The following is a 23,051-nucleotide window of genomic DNA, read 5'->3' on the forward strand; positions in this document are numbered from 1 at the left end:
TCAACAATACCTGCAGTGTCTGTGTTCACCACTGGCTGCAGTGCACCCAAACTCCACATCTGGGAGGCCTTCCCAATGTCATGTTTCTTGTGGTAGAGAATAAATAGGACTTGATTGCAGTGAATGCAAAGAAGATAAGTTTATTTATTTATTATAACCTTCAGCTAAAGATATATAATTTTCAAAAGCAGAGATATAGAGTAGAAGCCACAGGAAATATAGGAATTCTGTGAAGCAGCAGTCAAGCAAAACGTATGTTAAAAGGGAAGGGTCAACTAACAAAAAGTATACTGCTTTCCAATTTTTTCCTCTGCTATTGTTATAAGTAGCACCCAAGACTACTATGATAAGATGAAAGAGAGTGGAGAAAGAACAATTTCCTCTCTGCCCAATGTATTTACTTTGTGTGTTTGACATGTACATTATTTTCACAGGTTTCCTCTGTATGGTCAGTTAAGTTCCAGTCTCGCAAATGCGGACTCGTGTGCTTAACTTTAAACCTGGAGTAATCCCACTGATGGCAATGGAACTACTCACATGCTTGAAGTTAAGCACATGGGTGTTTGCAGGATCATGGACTAAATCAGTTTCCTCTGTTGTTGGTGTGGGCTTGTCACATGGCAACAGGGAAGAGGAAAAACGTTTTAATAAAAACAAGAAAATGTGACTGTAAACCCACAAACCCTGACAGCTGTATCACCTGAAACCACTTTTAATGATCTAAATTGACCACTTCTCAAGTTGTTTGCTGCGTTGGTGTAGCCGTGTTGGTCCCAGGGTATTAGAGAGACACGGTGGTGAGATAATATCTTTTGTTGGACCAACTGCTGTTGTTGAATGAGATGCGCTTTCGAGCTACACAGAGCTCTGAAGCAGCAGTTCTGTGTAATTTGAAAGCTTCTCTCTCACCAACAGCAGTTGGTCCAATAAAAGATATTACGTACCCATCTTGTCTCTGTCATTTCTCAAGCTGACAGTGTACTTTAGAGGAGAGCATCCCCAAAGAACCAAATAAAAGAACACATTTGGCTCCATCTGGTCCAACGGAGATGGCATCAGACTGGGACTCAGGAGACCTTAGATCTGTTCCCAGCTATGACTGACCTGATTGTGTTATGTCTGGCAAGTCATCTCACCTCTCGGCACCTTTGTCTCCCTTCATATCCTTTATCTGTCATCTATTTAGTCTATAATCTCTTTGGAGTACAATTTTTCTCTCACTATGTATTTGTCCAGCACCCATCCCAATGGAGTCCTGATCTCAGTAGGGGCCTATCGGTGCTACTAGAATACAAATGATTAACAACTCTCTGACTTGCTTTCCTGGCTACCAAATTCCAAAGAAAGGTAATCAGTACGGCTGTCAATTAATCGCAGTTAACTCACGCAGTTAACTCAAAAAAATTAATCACAATTGAAAAAATTAATCGCAGTTTCAATCACACTGTTAAACAATAGAATACCAATTGAAATTTATTAAATATTTTGGATGTTTTTCTACATTTTCATATATATTGTATTCTGTGTTGTAACTGAAATCAAAGTGTATATTATTTTTGATTACAAATATTTGCACTGTAAAATTGATGAGCAAAAGATGCTGGTGGCATCTGATAATGAAAATGAATATGCATCAGTCCACATTGCTTTGGATTGTTATCAAGCAGAACCCGTCATCAGCATGTCCCATGGAATGGTGGCTGAAGCATGAAGGGACATATGAATCTTTAGCGCATCTGGCACGTAAATATCTTGCGACGCTGGCTACAACAGTGCCATGAGAATGCCTGTTCTCACTTTCAGGTGACATTGTAAACAAGAAGCAGGCAGAATTATCTCCTGCAAATGTAAACAAACTTGTTTGTCTGAGCAATTGGCTGAACAAGAAGTAGGACTGAGTGGACTTGCAGGTTCTAAAATTTTACATTATTTTATTTTTGAATGCAGGTTTTTTTGTACATAATTCTACATTTGTCAGTTCAACTTTCACGATAAAGAGATTGCACTACAGTACTTGTATTAGGTGAACTGAAAAATACTATTTCTTTTGTTTTTTTATAGTGCAAATACTTGTAATCAAAAATAAATATAAAGTGAGCACTGTACACTTCGTATTCTGTGTTACAAAAGGAGCACTTAAAGACGATAAAGTCATGAATTCTTTGCTTCAGTCTTCACGGCTGAGGATGTTAGGGTGATTCCCAAACCTGAGCCGCCCTTTATAGAGGACAAATCTGAGGAATTGTCACAGATTGAAGGGTCATTAGAGGAGATTTTGGAATTAATTGATAAACTTAAAAGTAACAAGTCACCAGGACCAGATGGCGTTCACCCAAGAGTTCTGAAAGAACTCAAATGTAAAATTATTAACTAGGGTTTGTAACCTGTCCTTTAAATCAGCTTCTGTACCCAATGACTGGAAGATAGCTAATGTAACGCCAATATTTAAAAAGGGCTCTAGAGGTGATCCTGGCAATTACAGACCGGTAAGTGTAACGTCAGTACCAGGCAAATTAGTTGAAACAATAGTAAAGAATAAAATTGTCAGAAGAACATAAATTGTTGGGCAAAAGTCAACATGGTTTCATATCTTACTAATCTATTAGAGTTCTTTGAATGGGTCAACAAACATGTGGACAAGGGGGATCCAGTGGACATAGTGTACCTAGATTTCCAGAAAGCCTTTGACAAGGTTCTTACGTAAATTAAGTTGTCATGGGATAAGAGGGAAGATCCTTTCATGGATTGAGAACTGGTTAAAAGACAGGGAACAAAGGGCAGGAATAAATGGTAAATTTTCAGAATGGAGAGGGGTAACTAGTGGTGTTCCCCAAGGGTCAGTCCTAGGACCAACCCTATTCAACTTATTCATAAATGATCTGGAGAAAGGGATAAACAGTGAGGTGGCAAAGTTTGCAGACGATACTAAACTGCTCAAGATAGTTAAGACCAAAGCAGACTGTGAAGAACTTCAAAAAGATCACACAAAACTAAGTGATTGGGCAACAAGATGGCAAATGAAATTTAATGTGGATAAATGTAAAGTAATGCACACTGGAAAAAATAACCCCAACTATACATACAATATGACGGGGGCTAATTTTGCTACAATTAGTCAGGAAAGATCTTGGAGTCATCATGGATAGTTCTCTGAAGACGTCCACGCAGTGTGCAGCGGCAGTCAAAAAAGCAAACAGGATGTTAGGAATCTTTAAAAAGGAGATAGAGAAGAAGATGGAGAATATCTTATTGCCCTTATATAAATCCATGGTACGCCCACATAGAATCATAGACTTTAAGGTCAGAAGGGACCATTATGATCATCTAGTCTGACCTCCTGCACAACGCAGGCCACAGAATCTCACCCACCCACTCCTGTATCAAACCTATGTCTGAGCCATTGAGGTCTTCAAATCATGGTTTAAAGACTTCAGGGTGCAGAGAATCTTCCAGCAAGTGACCCGTGCCCCACGCCGCAGATAGGCGAAAAACGCCCAGGGCCTCTGCCAATCTGGCCTGGAGGAAAATTCCTTCCCGACCCCAAATATGGCGATCAGCTAAACCCTGAGTATGTGGGCAAGACTCACCAGCCAGACACCCAGGAAAGAATTCTCTGTAGTATCTCAGATCCCACCCCATCTAGTGTCCCATCACAGGCCATTGGGCATATTTACCGATAATAGTCAAACGCCAATTAATTGCCAAAATTAGGCTATCCCATTATACCATCCCCTCCATAAACTTATCAAGCTTAGTCTTGAAGCCAGATATGTCTTTTGACCCCACTACTCCCCTTGGAAGGCTGTTCCAGAACTTCACTCCTCTGATGGTTAGAAACCTTTGTCTAATTTCAAGTCTAAACTTCCTGATGGCCAGTTTATATCCATTTGTTCTTGTGTCCAAATTGGTACTGAACTTAAATAATTCCTCTCCCTCCCTGGTATTTATTCCTCTGATATATTTAGAGAGAGCAATCATATCTCCCCTCAGCCTTCTTTTAGTTAGGCTAAACAAGCTAAGCTCTTTGAGTCTCCTTTCATAAGACAGGTTTTCCATTCCTCGGATAATCCTAGTAGCCCTTCTCTGTACCTGTTCCAGTTTGAATTCATCCTTTTTAAACATGGGACACCAGACCTGCACACAGTATTCCAGATGAGGTCTCACCAGTGCCTTGTATAACGGTACTAACACCTCTTTATCTCTACTGGAAATACCTCGCCTGATGTATCCCAAGACCGCATTAGCTTTTTTCACAGCCATATCACATTGGCGGCTCATAGTCATCCTGTGATCAACCAATACTCCAAGGTCCTTCTCCTCCCGTTACTTCCAACTGATGCGTCCCCAGCTAATAACAATAATTCTTGTTATTAATCCCTAAATGCATGACCTTGCACTTTTCACTATTAAATTTCATCCTATTACTATTACTCCAGTTTACAAGGTCATCCAGATCTTCCTGTATGATATCCAAGTCCTTCTCTGTATTGGCAATACCTCCCCGCTTTGTGTCATCCGCAAACTTTATTAGCACACTCCCACTTTTTGTGCCAAGTAATAAAAAGTAATTTGTCAGTAATAAAAAGATTAAATAAGATTGGTCCCAAAACCGATCCCTGAGGAACTCCACTAGTAACCTCCCTCCAGCCTTGAATACTGCGTACAGATGTGATCTCATCTCAAAAAAGATATACTGGCATTAGAAAAGGCTCAGAAAAGGGCAACTAAAATGATTAGGGGTTTGGAACGGGTCCCATATGAGGCAAGATTAAAGAGGCTAGGACTTTTCAGCTTGGAAAAGAGGAGACTAAGGGGGGATATGATAGAGGTATATAAAATCATGAGTGATGTGGAGAAAGTGAATAAGGAAAAGTTATTTACTTGTTCCCATAATACAAGAATTAGGGGCCACCAAATGAAGTTAATGGGCAGCAGGTTTAAAACAAATAAAAGGAAGTTCTTCACAGAGCGCACAGTCAACCTTAGGAACTCCTTGCCTGAGGAGGTTGCAAATGCTAGGACTATAACAGGGTTTAAAAGAGAACTAGATAAATTCATGGAGGTTAAGTCAATTAATGGCTATTAGCCAGGATGGGTAAGGAATGGTGTCCCTAGCCTCTGTTTGTCAGATGGTGGAGATGGATGGCAGGAGAGAGATCACTTGATCATTACCTGTTAGGTTCACTCCCTCTGGGGCACCTGGCATTGGCCACTGTCAGCAGACAGGATTCCGGGCTGGATGGACCTTTGGTCTGACCCAGTATGGCCGTTCTTATGTTCTTATGTGTTGTAATTGAAATCAGTATATTTGAAAATGTAGAAAACATCCAAAAATATTTAAATAAATGGTAGTCTGTTATTGTTTAACAGTGTGATTAATCACGTGATTAATCGCAATTTTTTTAATCGTGTGATTAATTGTGATTAATTTTTTTAATCGCTTGACAGCCCTAGTAATCAGATCCATTTTGGATTAGCCCTGGCAGTTCCATACTGCTGTGATCTGCTCCACAAAGTCTCTTCTCACAACTGGACCATAACTGTAGCAAATTAAAAATAAAAAGCCCACTAGCCAAAAATAATAAATAAATAAAAAGTAAAAGCCTTTGACGTGCAATCTGCTAACCAAGACTGAAGCTTTTAATTCAATCTATTGACATATATGCTTTCTGTAATCTGTTATTTTGATGGGTTGGTTAAGTCAGTGTTTTATTAGTATTAATTTGTAAAGCATTTTGCAATCCTTAGATGAAGATTACAATGATGGTATGAACGTTAATTAAGCATCATTTCATCCGTCACTGAAATGCAAGTTACATCTGGAGAACTCTTGAGATTCTACACCAGACTACACCTCTACCTCGATATAACGCTGTCCTCGGGAGCCAAAAAATCTTACCGCGTTATAGGTGAAACTTATATCGAACTCGCTTTGATCCGCCAGAGTACGCAGCCCCGCTCCCCCTCGCCCCAGAGCACTGCTTTACCGCGTTATATCAGAATTTGTGTTATATTGGGGTAGAGGTGTATTTCCTAGGTCTCAAATCCAGGCTCACATTCCAGATTTAGGACCATAAAATATGCTGCTCCCTTAGCCCCATGTTCCCAACTATAACACACATTATATTAGCTGGTTAACATAAAGGACTGACTTCTATATGTCTAACGTCTGTAATTCTTTGGTAAACATAGTGACACTGGAAAGAGAATGTTGATCGAGGTCTGGGATTAAATTTAACTCGACCAAGTGACTAAAATGAACTGTCCTTTTCAAGAGGGTAATACGATCAATTTTTTTTTTTTTTTTTTTTTTAAGGGGGATAGGAAACAAGAGAGGGATTCATAGGAGATGCAGCTAGAATAGCTTAACGGAGCCAGATCGTATATTAAGTCTGTCTGAGAAATAACTTTTCTCTTCTATAGCTTTTAACCATCCTCTCAAATATAAATCTGCCCAAATTATTAACCAAGGTACTCTGGGTCGCTAGGTTCACTCCATGGCCATGACCCACACTGTGGCCATGACCTCTGTTTGAAGTGAAGTGGCAAGAGGTCTCCTGCACAAGAGCTGTCTGTTTGGCTGGCAGGGGACTCCACCCCCACTCCTCTTTGAGAAGGTTGGGCCTTCCCTCTCCATGGACCATCTCTTCCCTGTCTTCAGGTGGGCTGGAGTCCATCCTAGAGAAGGGACGTCTCAGCCCCACCCCTCCTGAGCAAAGGAGTGTGCGCGTGTGAGGCTCTGCCACCACCACACAATGGTGTCATGGCAATGAGGGGACACACACAATCCTCTGCTGGGGTGGTATCAGCCAGGCCTCCCCCAGCAGTTGCTTTCAGAATTAACAGCCCACTATGATTAATGGTGCAGTTCACCAATCAGAGCTATTGTTTAGGATGCTGGGCAGATATCACGGCATTAGTTACCCTTGGGACACTTTTTTCAAGCTTTTCTTCCCAACCATGAGGACTAGAAACAGCTTGTTTTTTTTTCAAATGAAATCTAGTCACCATGTAACCCAGAAGTTGGGCCCAATGTGTGTGACCTTTTCCAATTGTGCTCCAGTTATGATAGCCACTGGCTATTTATCAAGAATACATTAAAAACACAAGCATAAACAGTAGCATGACAAGATTAAAACAGGCTTGATTATTTGAAAGCAGTAAAAACCAGAATCATTACATGAACTGTTAAACAAATCAGTCTGAAAATGTTTTACCTGTTACTGTAAGAAACGGTGCGTACAATTCTCTCTCTTATTGCAGTTTGTATACTGTGTGCAATTGACATAGCTTTTTATAGTCAGTTCTACTCTGTCCCATTTCGATTCTGCAAACACTCACGCATAACTCAATGGCGCTACTGATGTGTGTAGGTGTTTGCAAGATTGCGACTTTGTTTTTTCCTACTATTGTAGGGTCTTTCACTCAGTAACAGGGGGAGAGTTTTAAGAAAATGTGTTTGTAAAACCACAAAGATTGGGTGGGGGACTCGGGAACAGGTACAATATCTGAAACTACTTTAGAACTAATTTTACAAAACTGATCAGATTTCAGGTGTCCTTTCATATTCATTCATTTTGCACTAAAGAATCAGGAAAGTAGAGAAGCCGAAGAAATCTTTAGACCATTGCTTACAGCACCAGGGTCAATTTGTGTATATAGATGGATGATATTTTTAGAAGCAGAAATATTTTTTCTCACAAGTAGGTAACAGCATTTCCATGGTAACTTAAGGATTTCTAATGTCATTTCTAACCCCTTCTGGTTCTTTTCCAACCTATATGATAAAAGTATGTGAAAGAATATTGGTTTCAGAATTGATGGAAATACTACATCTCGCTAGGAGAAAGAACAATACATTTCAGATTGCAGATATAACTTAGAGAATTTTTTCACTTCAAGTTCCCAGAAACAAAGGCAAGGTTTTCATCTCGAGGCCAAAAGACCAAAACATCAAGACACTTGATCACGGCCTTGGATAGACCAAGAGACTACCTACACTTGACCAGAGCTCGTACTACATATTGTATAAAACCACAAGTATTGTCTTTCTTTTTAAACCATCAAGGGAGTATAAATATTTTTTATAAAGCAAAGCCAGATTAATGGCAAGGCCCCGAACCGCAAACTGTAAGTGACTAGGGACGTTATGGGAGCTCCTTCACTGGAGGTTTTCAAAAGGAGGCTGGACAGCCATCTGTCTTGGATAGTTTAGACCCAACAAATCTTGCATCTTGGCAGGGAGTTAGAGTAAATGACCCTTGCAGTCCCTTCTAGCCCTATGATTCTATGACCCCCCCCTTCCCCCGTCTCCCATATTTACCGCAGTGATCTCTGATCAGACATTACATCATGTTGTTTAGGAGCGTCTAAATCTCTGTAGCCTTAGAGCTGGATCCTTCAGCCACTGAAGTTAATGGCAAAAATCCAATAGGAGATTGATTGGGCCTTTGCTCTGGTTCTGTTATATGGTCGTTTGCCATAAGAAATAGTGGAAAGGGAGGGATGGGGAAGAAGTTTAATATACTGTACCTTTTAAAAGACAGTTTTGCCACCCGTCTCTTATCATTTCTTCAATTAAAACAACAAAATAAACCCTTCTGGATGTTCGGCCTCATCAGTGTAGTTCACTGTTTATCCATCTGTTCAAAGAAGTCAGCTCTCAGTTCAAATGCTATTTTTTGTGTGTCCAGTTTCTCCTCCCTTCCTATTATACTAAAGAATTAGCTCCCAGTGGCATTTATAGCCATTGTAAACAGCAAGTCAGCTGTTCTTTACAGAACGTTGTGATGTGTATTCGGGTAAGAAGAGAATATCAAGTATGAAGTGCATACTTCTATTTATGAAAGCAGATTTGAGGGACTACTAAGACTGGGACATGTCAAACCAGATGTACTTCACAATTGATCTAGTTAGCACAACAGTATCCTAGCAACCCAGCCATACAGTCTGAGCCTGGAAAACAACAGGACTCCAGGAGTTGTGACAGTAACTTTCTGTGAGAGGATGCAGGCAGCTACCTCCTTCACCTTCCCCAGCCTAAACTCCATTTTATAGCAAGAGCCCTGTGATCATAATATGAAAGCCATTCCGGAGGATGTACACTTCCTTAAAAACAGCTGATTGTTACTGCACTAAGACCATTTTATAAAAGTTATTTTGTGCACATATCCTGGAATTTTCCTCCAAAAGGCCCTATGTCAAATAAGTGCTTAATTCTACCTGGATACAGTCAGTCAACTTCATTCCCGGGATGATTGGGGGGAAAGAAGAGGAGACTGAAGCAAACATTAAAAGAACAGAATGCAAAATGAGGCTTTCATTTCTCCAGAAGCTAAACAACTGATTCTGCACCACTCTGGATTGGAGGAGCAAGATACCCAGTTTGGGAGTCCAACTCTGATCTAGTTGTATTATGCTTCCATTAAAACACCAGGCAAATTCTTGCTGGAATTGTATTAGGCCTTGGGGAACGTACATCTAGAATGGTTATAGCAGCATACTGGGAGACAGGGTTTGGAGGTACTGTTCATGGCTCTATTGCAATCTCAAATGACTTTAAGGGAGCACCACAAGGGACCTGTCCTAGTCACTACTCAAGTTTATAAAACATGATCTTTTACTGTGGGAATGTATTTTTCTATTTTTATCATATTCCTCCATAGCAGAGAAAAGTTTAGATACAGATTTGAAATGCCAGAATTTGGATTTCCATGTGCAGCGTGTCATGTTTAGACTCCCTTTAGATTACTACCCATTCTCTTTGAAAATGGCTTTTCTTTCTTTCTGAACACGCACAGCTCTAGGCCCAATTTACTGATTTTATATTAGGATTCAAGCTATCACTGTTTAAATTATTCATCCACCAAATCGTAAGCATCCTCATAAAAAGTTTAAGCATGCACTCTTTTCTCAACACAAAAAAAGGAGTAACAGCTCATCTATTTGATTGCTGCTACAGATCAAAGTTTCTTATCGCTATATGCCTACAAAACAGGGACAAATTGGTTTTGTGATCTAAAAGAAAATTTTGGTTACTCCTTCAGGAGGCTCATTATCCTACAGATCGGGTTCCTTTCACAATACAATTTGATGCATTTAATTTTAATCTCTCACACACTTCTACCTGAGAAGTCTGCCCAATTTTCCCCCTCTGTGCCACCTGAATTTTTTATGCTTCCTGTTAAAGTCCACCTTTGACTGCACAATGTTTTCATTTATTCATAGAGGCAGCACTGGAAAAATCACCATCCTCCCTCTCCACAAAAAACCCCACCACCCTCAAGTCAGAAGGGTGGTACTATACACTCTCTAGTGGTACAGCTGACAGATAAGTCATAGTTTACTTAGTTTGAGACATCTGATGAGAGTGACATCAAACTGCTAAACTGGATTGTACCCTATAAGACATTCTTCTTTCCCATCTTCCAGGCTTAGATTAAATTTAAATGTGACTGTAAACCCAGTGACAATAACCACAGGACACCTTGCCAAAAACAGGCAACAGTTATATTCAGTTTGTAGGTGGAGGAAACTAGCACTCCATAGATCGAATAAAGCTGTGTCTGCGAGCAGGAACTCTTCCACTAAAGGCATGTCTACGCTAGACTTAAATCGACCTATGTTAGGTCAACTTACAGTCACTGCAGTAATTACTGTGGTGGCTGATGTCCATACTACCCTTCTTCTGTCGGTGGTGCACGTCCTTCCACCGACTGAAGAGGGGCAGTGTGGGGGACAAGGCTCTCAGCTCCGCTCTGCTCCCGGCCAGCTGCCCGGGCTTCTCACCTCCCCATTCCCTGCTGGGGCCAGACACCCGAGGTTCTCACCTCCCTGAGCAGGGAGCCAGGCAGGGGCAGCCCAGCTGGGAGCGGGGAGCCAGGCGGATGCAGCCTGGCTGGGATTGGGGAGCCAGTGTCAGCCAGGCTCTAGCTGCCCCGCTTGCTTGTCAATTTCAGGACTCCAGCAGGGAGCCTTGAAACTGACAAGACAGCCAACAGCAGATGTAAGTAACTCAGTGTCTGAGACAGCATCACCCTAACTACATTAACATAAGTCCTAAGCCTCTCCTGGAGGTGGAGTTATGTGTAGTAGGGCACTTACATCAGCGGGACAAGGCTGTACTATGTACATTACACTGATATAAGTAGGTCTACATGAGCTGCCTTATGTCAACCTAACTATGTAGTGTAGACCAGGCCTGAGTAGTTTTACAAGGTCTGCAAGTGAAGGGAACACTAGCAATATATAGTTGACTGTATAGGAAGAATTTCATGGCTGATGGTGACCATGGAGTCTGTGATCAATTTTTCTAGACTACAGTGGTCATGACAATGATTCATCCCAGCTGTCACTGGAATAATATTATGTTGCGATTTGTGTCAGACCTGAGAATCAGTGAATTCTGTAGGTTTTTCTTATTCCTACATGAAATTATGGTTCTTTGGTGGCATCAGGGACACCACCAGTATTTTGATGTTCCGTAGTCTATTCACCTCATCCAATAGTTCAGTGGTTCTCAAACTGTGGGTCGGGACCCCAAAGTGGGTCATGACCTCATTTTAATGGGGTCGCCAGGGCTGGTTTAGAGTTGCTGGGGTCCGGGGCCGAAGTCAAAGCCCGAGGACTTCAGCTCTGGACAGCAAGGCTCAGGCTGGGCTTAGACTTTGGTCCCCTCGCCTGAGGCGGTGGGGCTTGGGCTTGGGCTACCCCACCTGGGGCAACAGGGCTCGGGCGGGCTCAGGCTTCGGTCCCCCCTCCTGGGGTTGTGTAGTAATTTTTATTGTCAGAAGGGGGTCACAGTCGAATGAAGTTTGAGAACTGCTGCAATAGTTTGTAGAAACTAAGCAGGCTAAAGGGGTTTTCTCTAAAGAGAGGACAGAAGAATCAAATTATACATCAAGCAGCAATGCATGGTTTAAATCTGACAGCCTGGAGCTTGAAAGTCTGCATTAAAACCTTTCTTCCTTTTGCTGAGTTTCTGGTAGTGAAATCAATTCCACAGTCAAGCCAAGTTTAAAACACCACCTTCCTCAGCCCACTGATTTCTCCCATGGATCAGGATCAGCTGGGTTATACATCACGCTGTTATTAATTCATCAAGGTTATCTGAAAACTAGTTTTGTTATATCTCAGGAGATGCAGCAACAAGACAAGAAAACACTCCCTTAACATTTTATACTTCTTCAGAGACAGATCTATCATTACTGCACCAGATTCAGCAGTAGATTTGAAGGTTAAAAAACACCCCAAACTGGGTGTCCTTTCCCTCCAAATAAAAAAATATCTAAATTTGAACTACGTGACTCAGATTCTGACTACCATCCTGATCAGCACAGAGAACTGCATGGGCACAGGACCTGCCATGGAGTTTTAATGCTGGATCAGGGGCATCATTTGCAGAATAGAAGAAAACTGAAATGGATAAAACGTATTTTCCAATATATTTTATTCTTGTACTAGATTCCTACTTTAAATTCAAACAAAACATATCAAGCTCTGGAAGGGGAGAATTTGTATATATGCACTACTTATTACAAGAAAAAAATATGAAATGAGCAAAGGATTATTCATATCTATCGTGTGCTGTCAGACGCTACTCTGGAGAGGAATATAAACAACCAAAACTTTAAAATACTTTGCACCTCTGTAGCACTTCTGATCCAAGCATCTCTACGCCCTCTGCAAACATTAAGCTTCACAAGACTCTAGTCTGATAAGGGAGCATAACTAATTGGAGTTCACAGATGGAGAAACTGAGTCATGGAGCCAGGAAGGGACTTGCCCAAGGTCACACAGCGAGCATGATGGCGAGATGAGCCAGAGACCCCCTGTAATCACTGAGCAGGGAAGGCATCTGCTCTAACCACTCAGCAAGTCTCAGCTGACGCCCACCAGTAACTTGCTAGGACTGAGAACTACATTTCCCAGCCAGCATCAGTGTCAGGGCTGCTGACAGTTCCTGCTCCGGGGCCCCAGGCCCAAAAACTCACCCCTCCCACAGCAGGGCCCAGGCCCCTGGCAGGGAGAGCGACACCGGTGGGGGGACATTAAACGGGGGGACCCCCGAGCGGGGCCCCGCCCGGATCAGCCTGCAACACCCTCCCCTCGCCCTGTCCCCGCGGGGCCGAGCGCCCAGGGCCGGCCCTGCTGCCGGGGGGCTCCCCGGGGCGTCCCCAGTGGGGGCTGGAAAGCAGAGTCACTGCGGCCTGCCCGGCCTGGGGCCCAGCCCCGGGGGGAGACATTCAGCCTCGGCCCCCAGGCGCCGCTGGCTGAGGCTCGTGCCCCCAGAGCCCCCACACCCCCCACGGGGACCCTGGCCCGGGGCTGCGGCCGGCCGGCCGGGCTGAGACGGGCGGGGAAGCCCCGGCCCCGGGCTTTAGTTTCCATTTCACACCGTGACTGCGCACAGCCGAGGCCTAGCCCCGGCTCCCTCCCCGCCCCCTGCCGCCCCTGGCCCGGGGCACCCCCGGCCACACGGGGCGATGAAACCAGCATCCCCCCCCCCCACACACACACCACCTTTCCCAGCTCCCCGCCCCCTCAGAGAGAGGGGACCGGCCCCGCCCCACGGACAGGCACACACCGGGGGGGGATCCTGCCAACCCAGAGCCCCCCTCCCCCGAAACCCCCCACCCTCTCCCCGCCACGGAGCCGTGTCAGTGTCACTTACTCAGCTCGTCCTGGGCAGCGGAGGCGGCCGCAGCCATGTTGCCAGCCGCCGCGGGAGGAGGCGGGGGCTCTGGAGCAATCCCGTCACTCGGGGTGGGGTCCCTCCCCGCCTCTCCCCTTCGCTCTCCCCGCGCCCCCTTCGCCTGGCCGCGGGGCCGCTGCGGGGCAGGGGCCCTGCCTGGCTTCTCCCCTCCCCAGCGCCAGCCGCCGGGCGAGCGCTGCAGCTCCCTCCGTGCGCGAGCGAGTGTGGCTCCCACACCCTCCCCCAGTCCAGCCTCCCTCGCTTCACTTCGGTTTTATATTTAGAAAGAGCTGAGCCATCGTCCCAACCCCCCTCTCCCTCCCTGGTCTATTTCCCCCTCCTCTGCCTGCGCCTGAGAAACAACCCAACCCCGAGGGCTTAAGGTGCTCACCCCAACCCAGCAGCCCTCGCCTGCTGCCCATGTGCTCGGGGTCTCTGGGCTCCTTCCCTCGTGGCTTTCCTCTTGCTGCCTTTGCACCCAGCCTCCCCAAGGGGAGGGCAACTGACCTGAGTCCATGCTGACCTCCATGGCTGCTGAGGCACTTTCTTTTCTTCACTTAGAAGGGGGGTTGGGGGTGTGTGGAGAGAAACAGGTCAATCAGCAGCAAAACGGCTGCGTTTCTCCCCCTATCTGTGGTAGGTGCTTGTAGCAGTCTGGAGGATTTCTAACTGGGAAAGGTGCTGCCTGGGACTTGGAGCCACTGCCGGTCAGGCACAGATTTTAGAGGAAGTGTGAAACACTCCCAGGGGGTGCCACTTCCTCCCATCTGTCCTTCCACTGCTACTAGTCTCCTGTCCATACCCTCAAACTGCTCCAGGAGAGATTTTCCTCCCTTACTTCAGTGTTTCTTTACAATCTAATTTAGGGCTTGTTTACATGGGGAGTTATTTCCTAATAGCTAATCCTGAAAACTCCATGTGTTCTTATTACGTGTTCTTATTCCAGAATAAGAGTGCTTTATTCTGAATTAGCTTAATCCACTGGAATACACTCATTCGGACTAAGGCACTTTTATGCCGGAATAAGAGTGTCCACACATGGACTTAATCAGGAATAGTTAAGCCTCTTTAAATTCACATCCTACCATATTCCAGATTACTTTTCATGTGTGGACACTCATATTCCAGAATAAGAGTACCTTATTCCAATAGTGTATTCCAGTGGGTTAAACTACAGGAAAGAATGCGCTCTCCATAAGGCTTCCACTCCTCTCAGTACTTCTAATTTATAAATGCTCTTTTAAAGAAAGACATTGTCACCACTCCTTATTTAGTGCTTCAGCCCCGAATGGGTATCAGCATCAAGGTGTGTCAGGTATAACCGCACCACAAGAATCCTCCAAGGAATAATTCTGTCTCCAACACTCCTGTGGCCATGTTTAAAAAAACTCTGCAAATAAATATTTGGGAAGGAATTGAAGTTTCATATTGAAAGCTTTTTTTTAGCATGAGGTTATTCTCACTGAGATATTATTTTTAAACCCTGTTAATAGAGGAGGCAAATGTTAATTCTAAGCAAATTTAAACATAAGGTTGAATTGCTATAATAGAAAAACAAAGACCTAGCAAAAATATTAGCCGTCCATGCTTCTCCAAACACCCTTCCCGCACCAAAATAGTCACACGACAGGAACAGGGGCCGGAGCTCCGGGACCTTTAAATCCCCACCTGAGCCCGGCTGCTGGAGCTCCGGCCGTGATTTAAAGGGCCCAGGGCTCCCCACAGCAGCTGGAGCCCTGGGCCCTTTAAATCACCGCCGGAGAAGCCGGTCCAGTCCGGCACTGCGTAGCCAGTATGCCGGACCGGACCGGCTTACTTTCATCTCTGATTGCCAGTGTTAGCAGAAGTTGCAGTTTTCTTTACGTGAGTCCATTTGGGAGTGGAGAGTGAGTGGCTGGCACACCAAATACTGAACCCATCCCAGGAAGAGTTGGGTGGGTTAGTGAGTGTGTATGCACAATCAGTTGGCCTGCTGCCACCAAAAAGACAACATGGACACCATACTACTTCAAGTCCTAATCAGAATGGCTACAGGACAGGAGTTCAAACTGTGGTTAGGTAAAACCCATTCACAATGCTAACAGTGATTTCCTCCTGCACAAAGTGACTAAAGGTGGTAAAGAATTGAAGGAGAAGATTCCAGCTAGGATTGGAAAAGCCAGATGACAAGTGAGCTATTTGGTTTTTGTAGCGAGGTGCAACAAACCAAACAAGTGAAACGTCATCACCCTGCGGTGAGAGTCAGGTCTATCAAAGAATGGGCTGGGAAGAGCTGGTTGTGTTCATCTATCAAGAAAAGGATTTAAGGATATGGGAAGAAGCAAGCAAGAGTATCTGCTAATGCAGAAAGGAGACAAAGAAATCTGTAGGAAGCATAAGTGAGAAAAAACATGGTGGGACTACAGTTTCAGTGGATAAAAGCATCACAGCTCAAATGAATATGGAGGGTATATTTATGACATAATTTCCTGCATAGGGTGACTAGATCCCAATTTACTGGAAATGGCCTGATTTTGAGAAAATGCCTCTGCCAATTCTATCGAAATCAAGGGTTAGTCTCTATCAATGTAAATCTGCTGAGTGGCAAACCCCTTTGCTCTAATACACAGTGGATTGTAAAGGGCTACAAATCCCACAAGACCAGGTGTATATTGGATACAAGGACATATGCAGGGATAATTTAAAGAGGCCTTATGTTGCAAAGAGAGTGGTGAATCCGTGGAATGGAATTACCAAGGAGAAGACACAGACAAAAAGTGTTCATGCATTACATATTTATCAGAAATTCAAGAAGATAAAAGGATATTAACCAGTTTTATGCTTGGAAGCAGCTGACCACCCTTTCTGGGGCTCAGGAGGACATTTTTCACTGATCAGGCATTTTTTTATTCCAGATCAACACTATTTTGTGGAATTTAGAGGGGGGGGGTAATTTTAAATGATTTTTTCCCCACCAGTATTTTAGCCGTGTTCCAACACCACAAGCTTTATAAAAACTTTTGAGAGTTCAGAGCTTTAAGGAATCAGAAAAGCAGATTGGAAATGAAAGGATGCGCTCTAGCCGGCCTCAGTTTCATTAGCAAATGAAATACATAAACCACACAACTGAAAGTGACAGGAAAGTTTACCTAGTGACTGGATAGTGAAAGCACAAAGAAAACAAGCCTAAGGGCCTCAGGCTGCAGTCTTTCTCCAGCCTAGTCAATTAGGTGAGCATGTGCAGGGGAGTGCCTCTCCCCCTAGTGGAGACTAAAGAAAATAGCAGGGGAGTGAAAACTGACAAGATCCTAGGGAGCCAAGTTGCAAAAACGGAAAAGGGGTGGGGGCGAGGGATAGCACATTTGTTGGCTGGGTCTAATATGCAAGTAGCTGGAATTGGGGAGGTTAAGGACTGCATCTAAGAAAAAAAGTGGAAAGCCAGCTGTCACTGTTCCAGAGGCCTTCATGGCCTCCTCGAGGGCACCCTCCCTCAGGTCTCAGGCCTCTTAGCCATCATCTTTCTTGGGCCACTAATCTATGTTCCTCTCCTTCTACACCAAGGATTTCAGGCTGCAATTGCTTCCTGAAACTCATAGTGATCACCTTAGCAAATCTGTTTTTAGTTCAGCACCTGCCACACTGTTCTCTCCCAGGGGCTATGACAGGGTTTACCAGTGACCAACCAGCCTTCATAAAGCAAAGTATTTATTTAGAACAAAAGCATTGCATATCGTGAAAACAATAAACAGTTTATGTGCATGACTGTCTTGCCAGGTGTCACCCATCTTCCACATGGAGACCCTGGTAGGTTTCAAAGTCCTTCAAACCCTTTCTGCAGGGTCTGGCTCTCTAGGTCACAGTGGCATTTCAATTCAGTTCTTGCATCTAGTGAGAGTGACATGCCCTCACACCCTCTCTATATCAGGCTGGAATCTTTAAACAATTCTTAGGTCATTGTTTGCTGGGCTTCGTGAACCCTGTCAAAACACACAATTTCCCCCCAAGGAAGTGGTACTTCTACAGACGTGTGTATCTGTCTTCTAGGGAATTGCATTAATTCCCTCCCGCTCCCACAGTGATTTTAGTGCTTTATTGTTCATTCACGCTTAGCGACGTCCCCCCCAGTCACTTCATTGCTTGCTCTGTTCCAAGAAAGAAATTAACCTCTTTACACCCAGCAGGTAACAACAAGATAAGGTGAGGGGGAAACTGAGTCACACATATATTCTTTCATTAAAAAAATCAGAAGTTTCCCAGTTCTCCACACCAGGTAAATCCCAATCAAGGAAGTGTGTTCTTCAGATCTTCAGTATGGAAAATGAGTGTAGGTGTTAGCATTACCTCCCACACAACCAGTAGATCCGAATAATTAGGAACATAACAGATTTTAAAGTGAAATTTCCATTGCTTTGAAGTCAGAAAGTGTACGAAGGACTGAAAATTAATTTCTGGTTTCAAACCCCTAAAGAAACCCTACAATTGAGACAACAGCCCAGCAAGGTCCTTGCTGTCATGGGGAATGAAATAAACAATCTTCTTAATCAGGAGGTGTTTATTAAAGAAAACAACTATTATTACAAAGAAACAATGGGTTTCTACACAGTTTGAGCACCAGCTTTGTTACCCTTGTATACAAGGGACCACACCCTGGCTGGAACTCTATATAGCATATGAGACATCTAGTGGCTGAATAATATATTTCAACTAAAGATGTTGTGACTCCTGCCTTTCCCTCCCATCATGACTGTTAGGTTGGGCACAAAGGATCAACAGACATCTAAGAGCTGTAATTCAATTTGGTTTTCCGTTATCATGCCCCTTCCCTCTATTCCACTCAGTATATCACATTTCTCAAAGGCGGGGGTGGGGCAGTAAGATATTACTTACTGACATCTTTCAATAAGCAGCTTTCTTATAAATTCTGCTGCGTCTTGCATCTAATTGCGGCTGCGTCTGTCTCTAAACGATGCCCTTGTAATTTTCTCCATATCTCTGTGCATTCCAACTTCCTGATTTATGGTTCCAAGTGTCTCAACATAATCCTAATCCAACACCAATTCCAAAAAATGACAGACTGCCCCAGGCAAGGTTAACATAGTATGGTAGCAAAGACTTCCTCTCAGTCCTCTCTCTGGGGACGAGTGCTTCTGAACCCTCCTCCCAGAAGTTAAACTTCCTCCCACAACACCAATGACAAGCTCTCCAATCCTGACAGGTCTCCCAACTACCAACCCCCTCAGGCAATCCCCAGCTGCCAAATAAAAAAGTATCAAAGGGACAGCTGTGTTAGTCTGTATCCACAAAAACAACGAGGAGTCCGGTGGCACCTTAAAGACTAACAGATTTATTTGGGCATAAGCTTTCGTGGGTAAAAATCCCTCTTTTTCAGATGCATGAAGTGAAAATTACAGATACAGGCATAAATATACTGACACATGAAGAAAAGGGAGTTACCTTACAAGTGGAGAACCAGTGTTGACAGGGCCAATTCAATCAGGGTGGATGTGGTCCACTCCCAATAATTGATGAGGAGGTGTCAATACCAAGAGAGGGAAAATTGCTTTCGTAGTGAGCCAGCCACTCCCAATCCCTATTCAAGCCCAAATTGATGGTGTTAAGTTTGCAAATGAATTGTAGCTCTGCAGTTTCTCTTTGAAGTCTGTTTTTGAAGTTTTTTTGTTGAAGTATGGTAGGGGTCAGCAACCTATGGCACGTGTGCCAAAGGTGACATGCGAGCTGATTTTCAGTGGCACTCTGCTGCCAACCTGGGGTTCTGTCTCCCGGCCCCCTGCGAGACGGGGTCCTGGATGCTGGCCCCGCTCAGCCTGCTGCCGGCCTCAGATACCAGCCAGCAGCCCCGCTCAGCCCACTGCCGGTCTGGAGTTCTGGCCACCAGCCCCCTGCCAGCCAGGGTCCTGGCCGCTGGCCCCGTTCAGCTCGCTGCTGGTCTGGGGTTCCAGCCACTAGCCCCCTGCCAGACGGGGTCCTGGCCGCCAGCCCCGCTCAGCCCACTGCTGGCCTGGGATACCAGCTGCCAGCCCCACGCCAGCTGGGATCCCGGCCGCTGGCCCCGCTCAGCCCGCTGCTGGCCTGGGATACTGGCTGCTGGCCCAGGGCTCTGCTCCTGGCCTCGGCCCGGCGCTCTGCAGCCACCCCCAGCTGTGGCCCACTGGCCCCAGCCTGGGGCAGTGAGGGGTGCAGACAGGGGCAAGTGGGGGCACAGCTCAGCACCCCTACCTTAAAAATCGTTCCAGCACCACTGGCATATTTTTAAGTCCTGATTTGCGGCTTATATCAGGCACGTGGAACCGCGCACTGCATTTGACGTTGTGCATGCCCTCTGTCGCCATTTTTTTCCCCACTGTGTGTTGAGGGGAACATTTGACAAAATGTCAGCTCCTAAGAAAGCAAAGTTATATGTCCGTTCATTTCAGCCTTCTTGGACAGACACATTTGGATTTATTCAAAAGAAGGACCGTGCTGTTTGTGCTTTCTGTTGTGAAAGTGTTGTTTGTCGCACATCAAGTGTTCGACGACGTTTTGAAACGAAGCACGAGAAAACTTTTCTTGTTGAAGCAGACAAGACTGAATCGATCAAGAAAGCAGTAGCAGGATATGAGAAGAAAAGCAGTGTTTTTAAATGCTTAAGTGTAAGTACAAATAAAGCTACAGGAGGAAGTTACAAGTTTGCACAGTGCACTACAAAAAACAGAAAGCTGTTTACAGATGGGGCATAGGCGTAGTTTGACTTTTATTTGGGGGTGGGGGGCAAGGGCCGGTGGGCCTTCGGCCAGCTCCACACAGTGGGGTCCAGGGAGGGAGATCCACCTTCACCCCCCTGACTCACCTCAGCAGGCCACCCAGGAGGGACGCAACCAAAAATTATAACTCAAAGAGGGGACTCGGTTCAAAAAGTTTGAAAACCACTCGGTGCAGGGAGAGGGGTAGCTAGGGGCTGTGTGCAGGCAGGGGAGCAGCTCAGGGTGCAGTGAGGAGGTAGCTAGGGGCTGTGTGCGGGCTGGGGAGTAGCTCAGAGTGGAGGCAGGCGGTAGCTAGGGGCTGTGTGCAGGCAGGGGAGTAGCTCAGGGTGCAGTGAGGGGGTAGCTAGGGGCTGTGTGTGGGCAGGGGGTAGCTCAGGGTGGAGGCAGGGGGTAGCTAGGGGCTGTGTGCAGGCAGGGGGGTAGCTCAGGGTGGAGGCAGGGGGTAGCTAGGGGCTGTGTGTGGGCGGGGGAGTAGCTCAGGGTGGAGGCAGGAGGTAGCTAGGGGCTGTGTGCAGGCAGGGGGGTAGCTCAGGGTGGAGGCCGGGGGTAGCTAGGGGCTGTGCACAGGCAGGGGAGCAGCTCAGGGTGCAGTGAGGAGGTAGCTAGGGGCTGTGTGCGGGCTGGGGAGTAGCTCAGGGTGGAGGCAGGGGGTAGCTAGGGGCTGTGTGCAGGCAGGGGAGTAGCTCAGGGTGCAGTGAGGGGGTAGCTAGGGGCTGTGTGCGGGCTGGGGGTAGCTCAGGGTGGAGGCAGGGGGTAGATAGGGGCTGTGTGTGGGCAGGGGGTAGCTCAGGGTGGAGGCAGGGGGTAGATAGGGGCTGTGTGTGGGCAGGGGGTAGCTCAGGGTGGAGGCAGGGGGTAGATAGGGGCTGTGTGTGGGCAGGGGGTAGCTCAGGGTGGAGGCAGGGAGTAGATAGGGGCTGTGTGCGGGCTGGGGGTAGCTCAGGGTGGAGGCAGGGGGTAGATAGGGGCTGTGTGTGGGCTGGGGGTAGCTCAGGGTGGAGGCAGGGGGTAGCTAGGGGCTGTGGGTGGGCGGGGGAGTAGCTCAGGGTGGAGGCAGGAGGTAGCTAGGGGCTGTGTGTGGGCAGGGGGGTAGCTCAGGGTGGAGGCAGGGGGTAGCTAGGGGCTGTGCACAGGCAGGGGAGTAGCTCAGGGTGCAGTGAGGGGGTAGCTAGGGGCTGTGTGTGGTAGGGGGTAGCTCAGGGTGGAGGCAGGGGGTAGCTAGGGGCTGTGTGCGGGTGGGGGAGTAGCTCAGGGCGCAGTGAGGGGGTAACTAGGGCCTGTGGGTGGGTGGGGGAGGGGAGCTCAGAATGCAGGCAGGGGGTAGCTAGGGGCTGTGTGCAGGCAGGGGGGTAGCTCAGGGTGGAGGCAGGGAGTAGCTAGGGGCTGTGAGCGGGCAGGGGAGTAGCTCAGGGCGCAGTGAGGGGGTAACTAGGGCCTGTGGGTGGGTGGGGGAGGGGAGCTCAGAATGCAGGGAGGGGGTAGCTAGGGGCTGTGTGCGGGTGGGGGAGTAGCTCAGGGTGGAGGCAGGGGGTAGCTAGGGGCTGTGTGCAGGCAGGGGGGTAGCTCAGGGTGGAGGCAGGGGGTAGCTAGGGGCTGTGTGCAGGCAGGGGAGTAGCTCAGGGTGCAGTGAGGGGGTAGCTAGGGGCTGTGTGTGGGTAGGGGGTAGCTCAGGGTGGAGGCAGGGGGTAGCTAGGGGCTGTGTGTGGGCAGGGGATAGCTCAGCGTGCAGGGAGGGGGTAGCTAGGGGCTGTGTGTGGGCAGGGGGTAGCTCAGGGTGGAGGCAGGGGGTAGCTAGGGGCTGTGTGCGGGCAGGGGTAGCTCAGCGTGCAGGGAGGGGGTAGCTAGGGGCTATGTGCGGGCAGGGGGTAGCTCAGCGGGCAGGGAGGGGGTAGCTAGGGGCTGTGTGCGGGCAGGGGGTAGCTCAGCGGGCAGGGAGGGGGTAGCTAGGGGCTGTGTGCGGGTGGGGGAGTAGCTCAGGGTGGAGACAGGGGGTAGCTAGGGGCTGTGTGCAGGCAGGGGGGTAGCTCAGGGTGGAGGCAGGGGGTAGCTAGGGGCTGTGTGCAGGCAGGGGAGTAGCTCAGGGTGCAGTGAGGGGGTAGCTAGGGGCTGTGTGTGGGTAGGGGGTAGCTCAGGGTGGAGGCAGGGGGTAGCTAGGGGCTGTGTGCAGGCAGGGGGTAGCTCAGGGTGGAGGCAGGGGGTAGCTAGGGGCTGTGTGCGGGCAGGGGGTAGAGCTCAGCGTGCAGGGAGGGGGTAGCTAGGGGCTGTGTGCGGGCAGGGGGTAGCTCAGTGTGCAGGGAGGGGGTAGCTAGGGGCTGTGTGCGGGCAGGGGGTAGCTCAGCGTGCAGGGAGGGGGTAGCTAGGGGCTGTGTGTGGGCTGGGGGTAGCTCAGGGTGGAGGCAGGGGGTAGATAGGGGCTGTGTGTGGGCAGGGGGTAGCTCAGTGTGCAGGGAGGGGGTAGCTAGGGGCTGTGTGCGGGTAGGGGGTAGCTCAGGGTGGAGGCAGGGGGTAGCTAGGGGCTGTGTGCGGGCTGGGGGTAGCTCAGGGTGGAGGCAGGGGGTAGATAGGGGCTGTGTGTGGGCAGGGGGTAGCTCAGGGTGGAGGCAGGGGGTAGATAGGGG

At 47.1% G+C, this 23,051-nt stretch overlaps 1 protein-coding gene across 1 annotated transcript in view; it reads right to left on the reverse strand.

Moving 5' to 3' along the window:
* The window catches only part of ECPAS (Ecm29 proteasome adaptor and scaffold), an 84,362-nt gene extending 70,646 nt beyond the window's left edge, over positions 1 to 13,716 (reverse strand). The window contains exon 1 of the mRNA XM_065406150.1: positions 13,673 to 13,716. Coding sequence (XP_065262222.1) covers positions 13,673 to 13,709 — 37 coding nt within the window. The 5' untranslated portion in view covers positions 13,710 to 13,716. The remainder of the gene's footprint in view (positions 1 to 13,672) is intronic.
* Between the last annotated feature and the right edge of the window lie 9,335 nt (positions 13,717 to 23,051).

This window comes from Emys orbicularis, chromosome 6 (assembly GCF_028017835.1).
Source record: "Emys orbicularis isolate rEmyOrb1 chromosome 6, rEmyOrb1.hap1, whole genome shotgun sequence".
NCBI classification, from domain to species: domain Eukaryota; kingdom Metazoa; phylum Chordata; order Testudines; family Emydidae; genus Emys; species Emys orbicularis.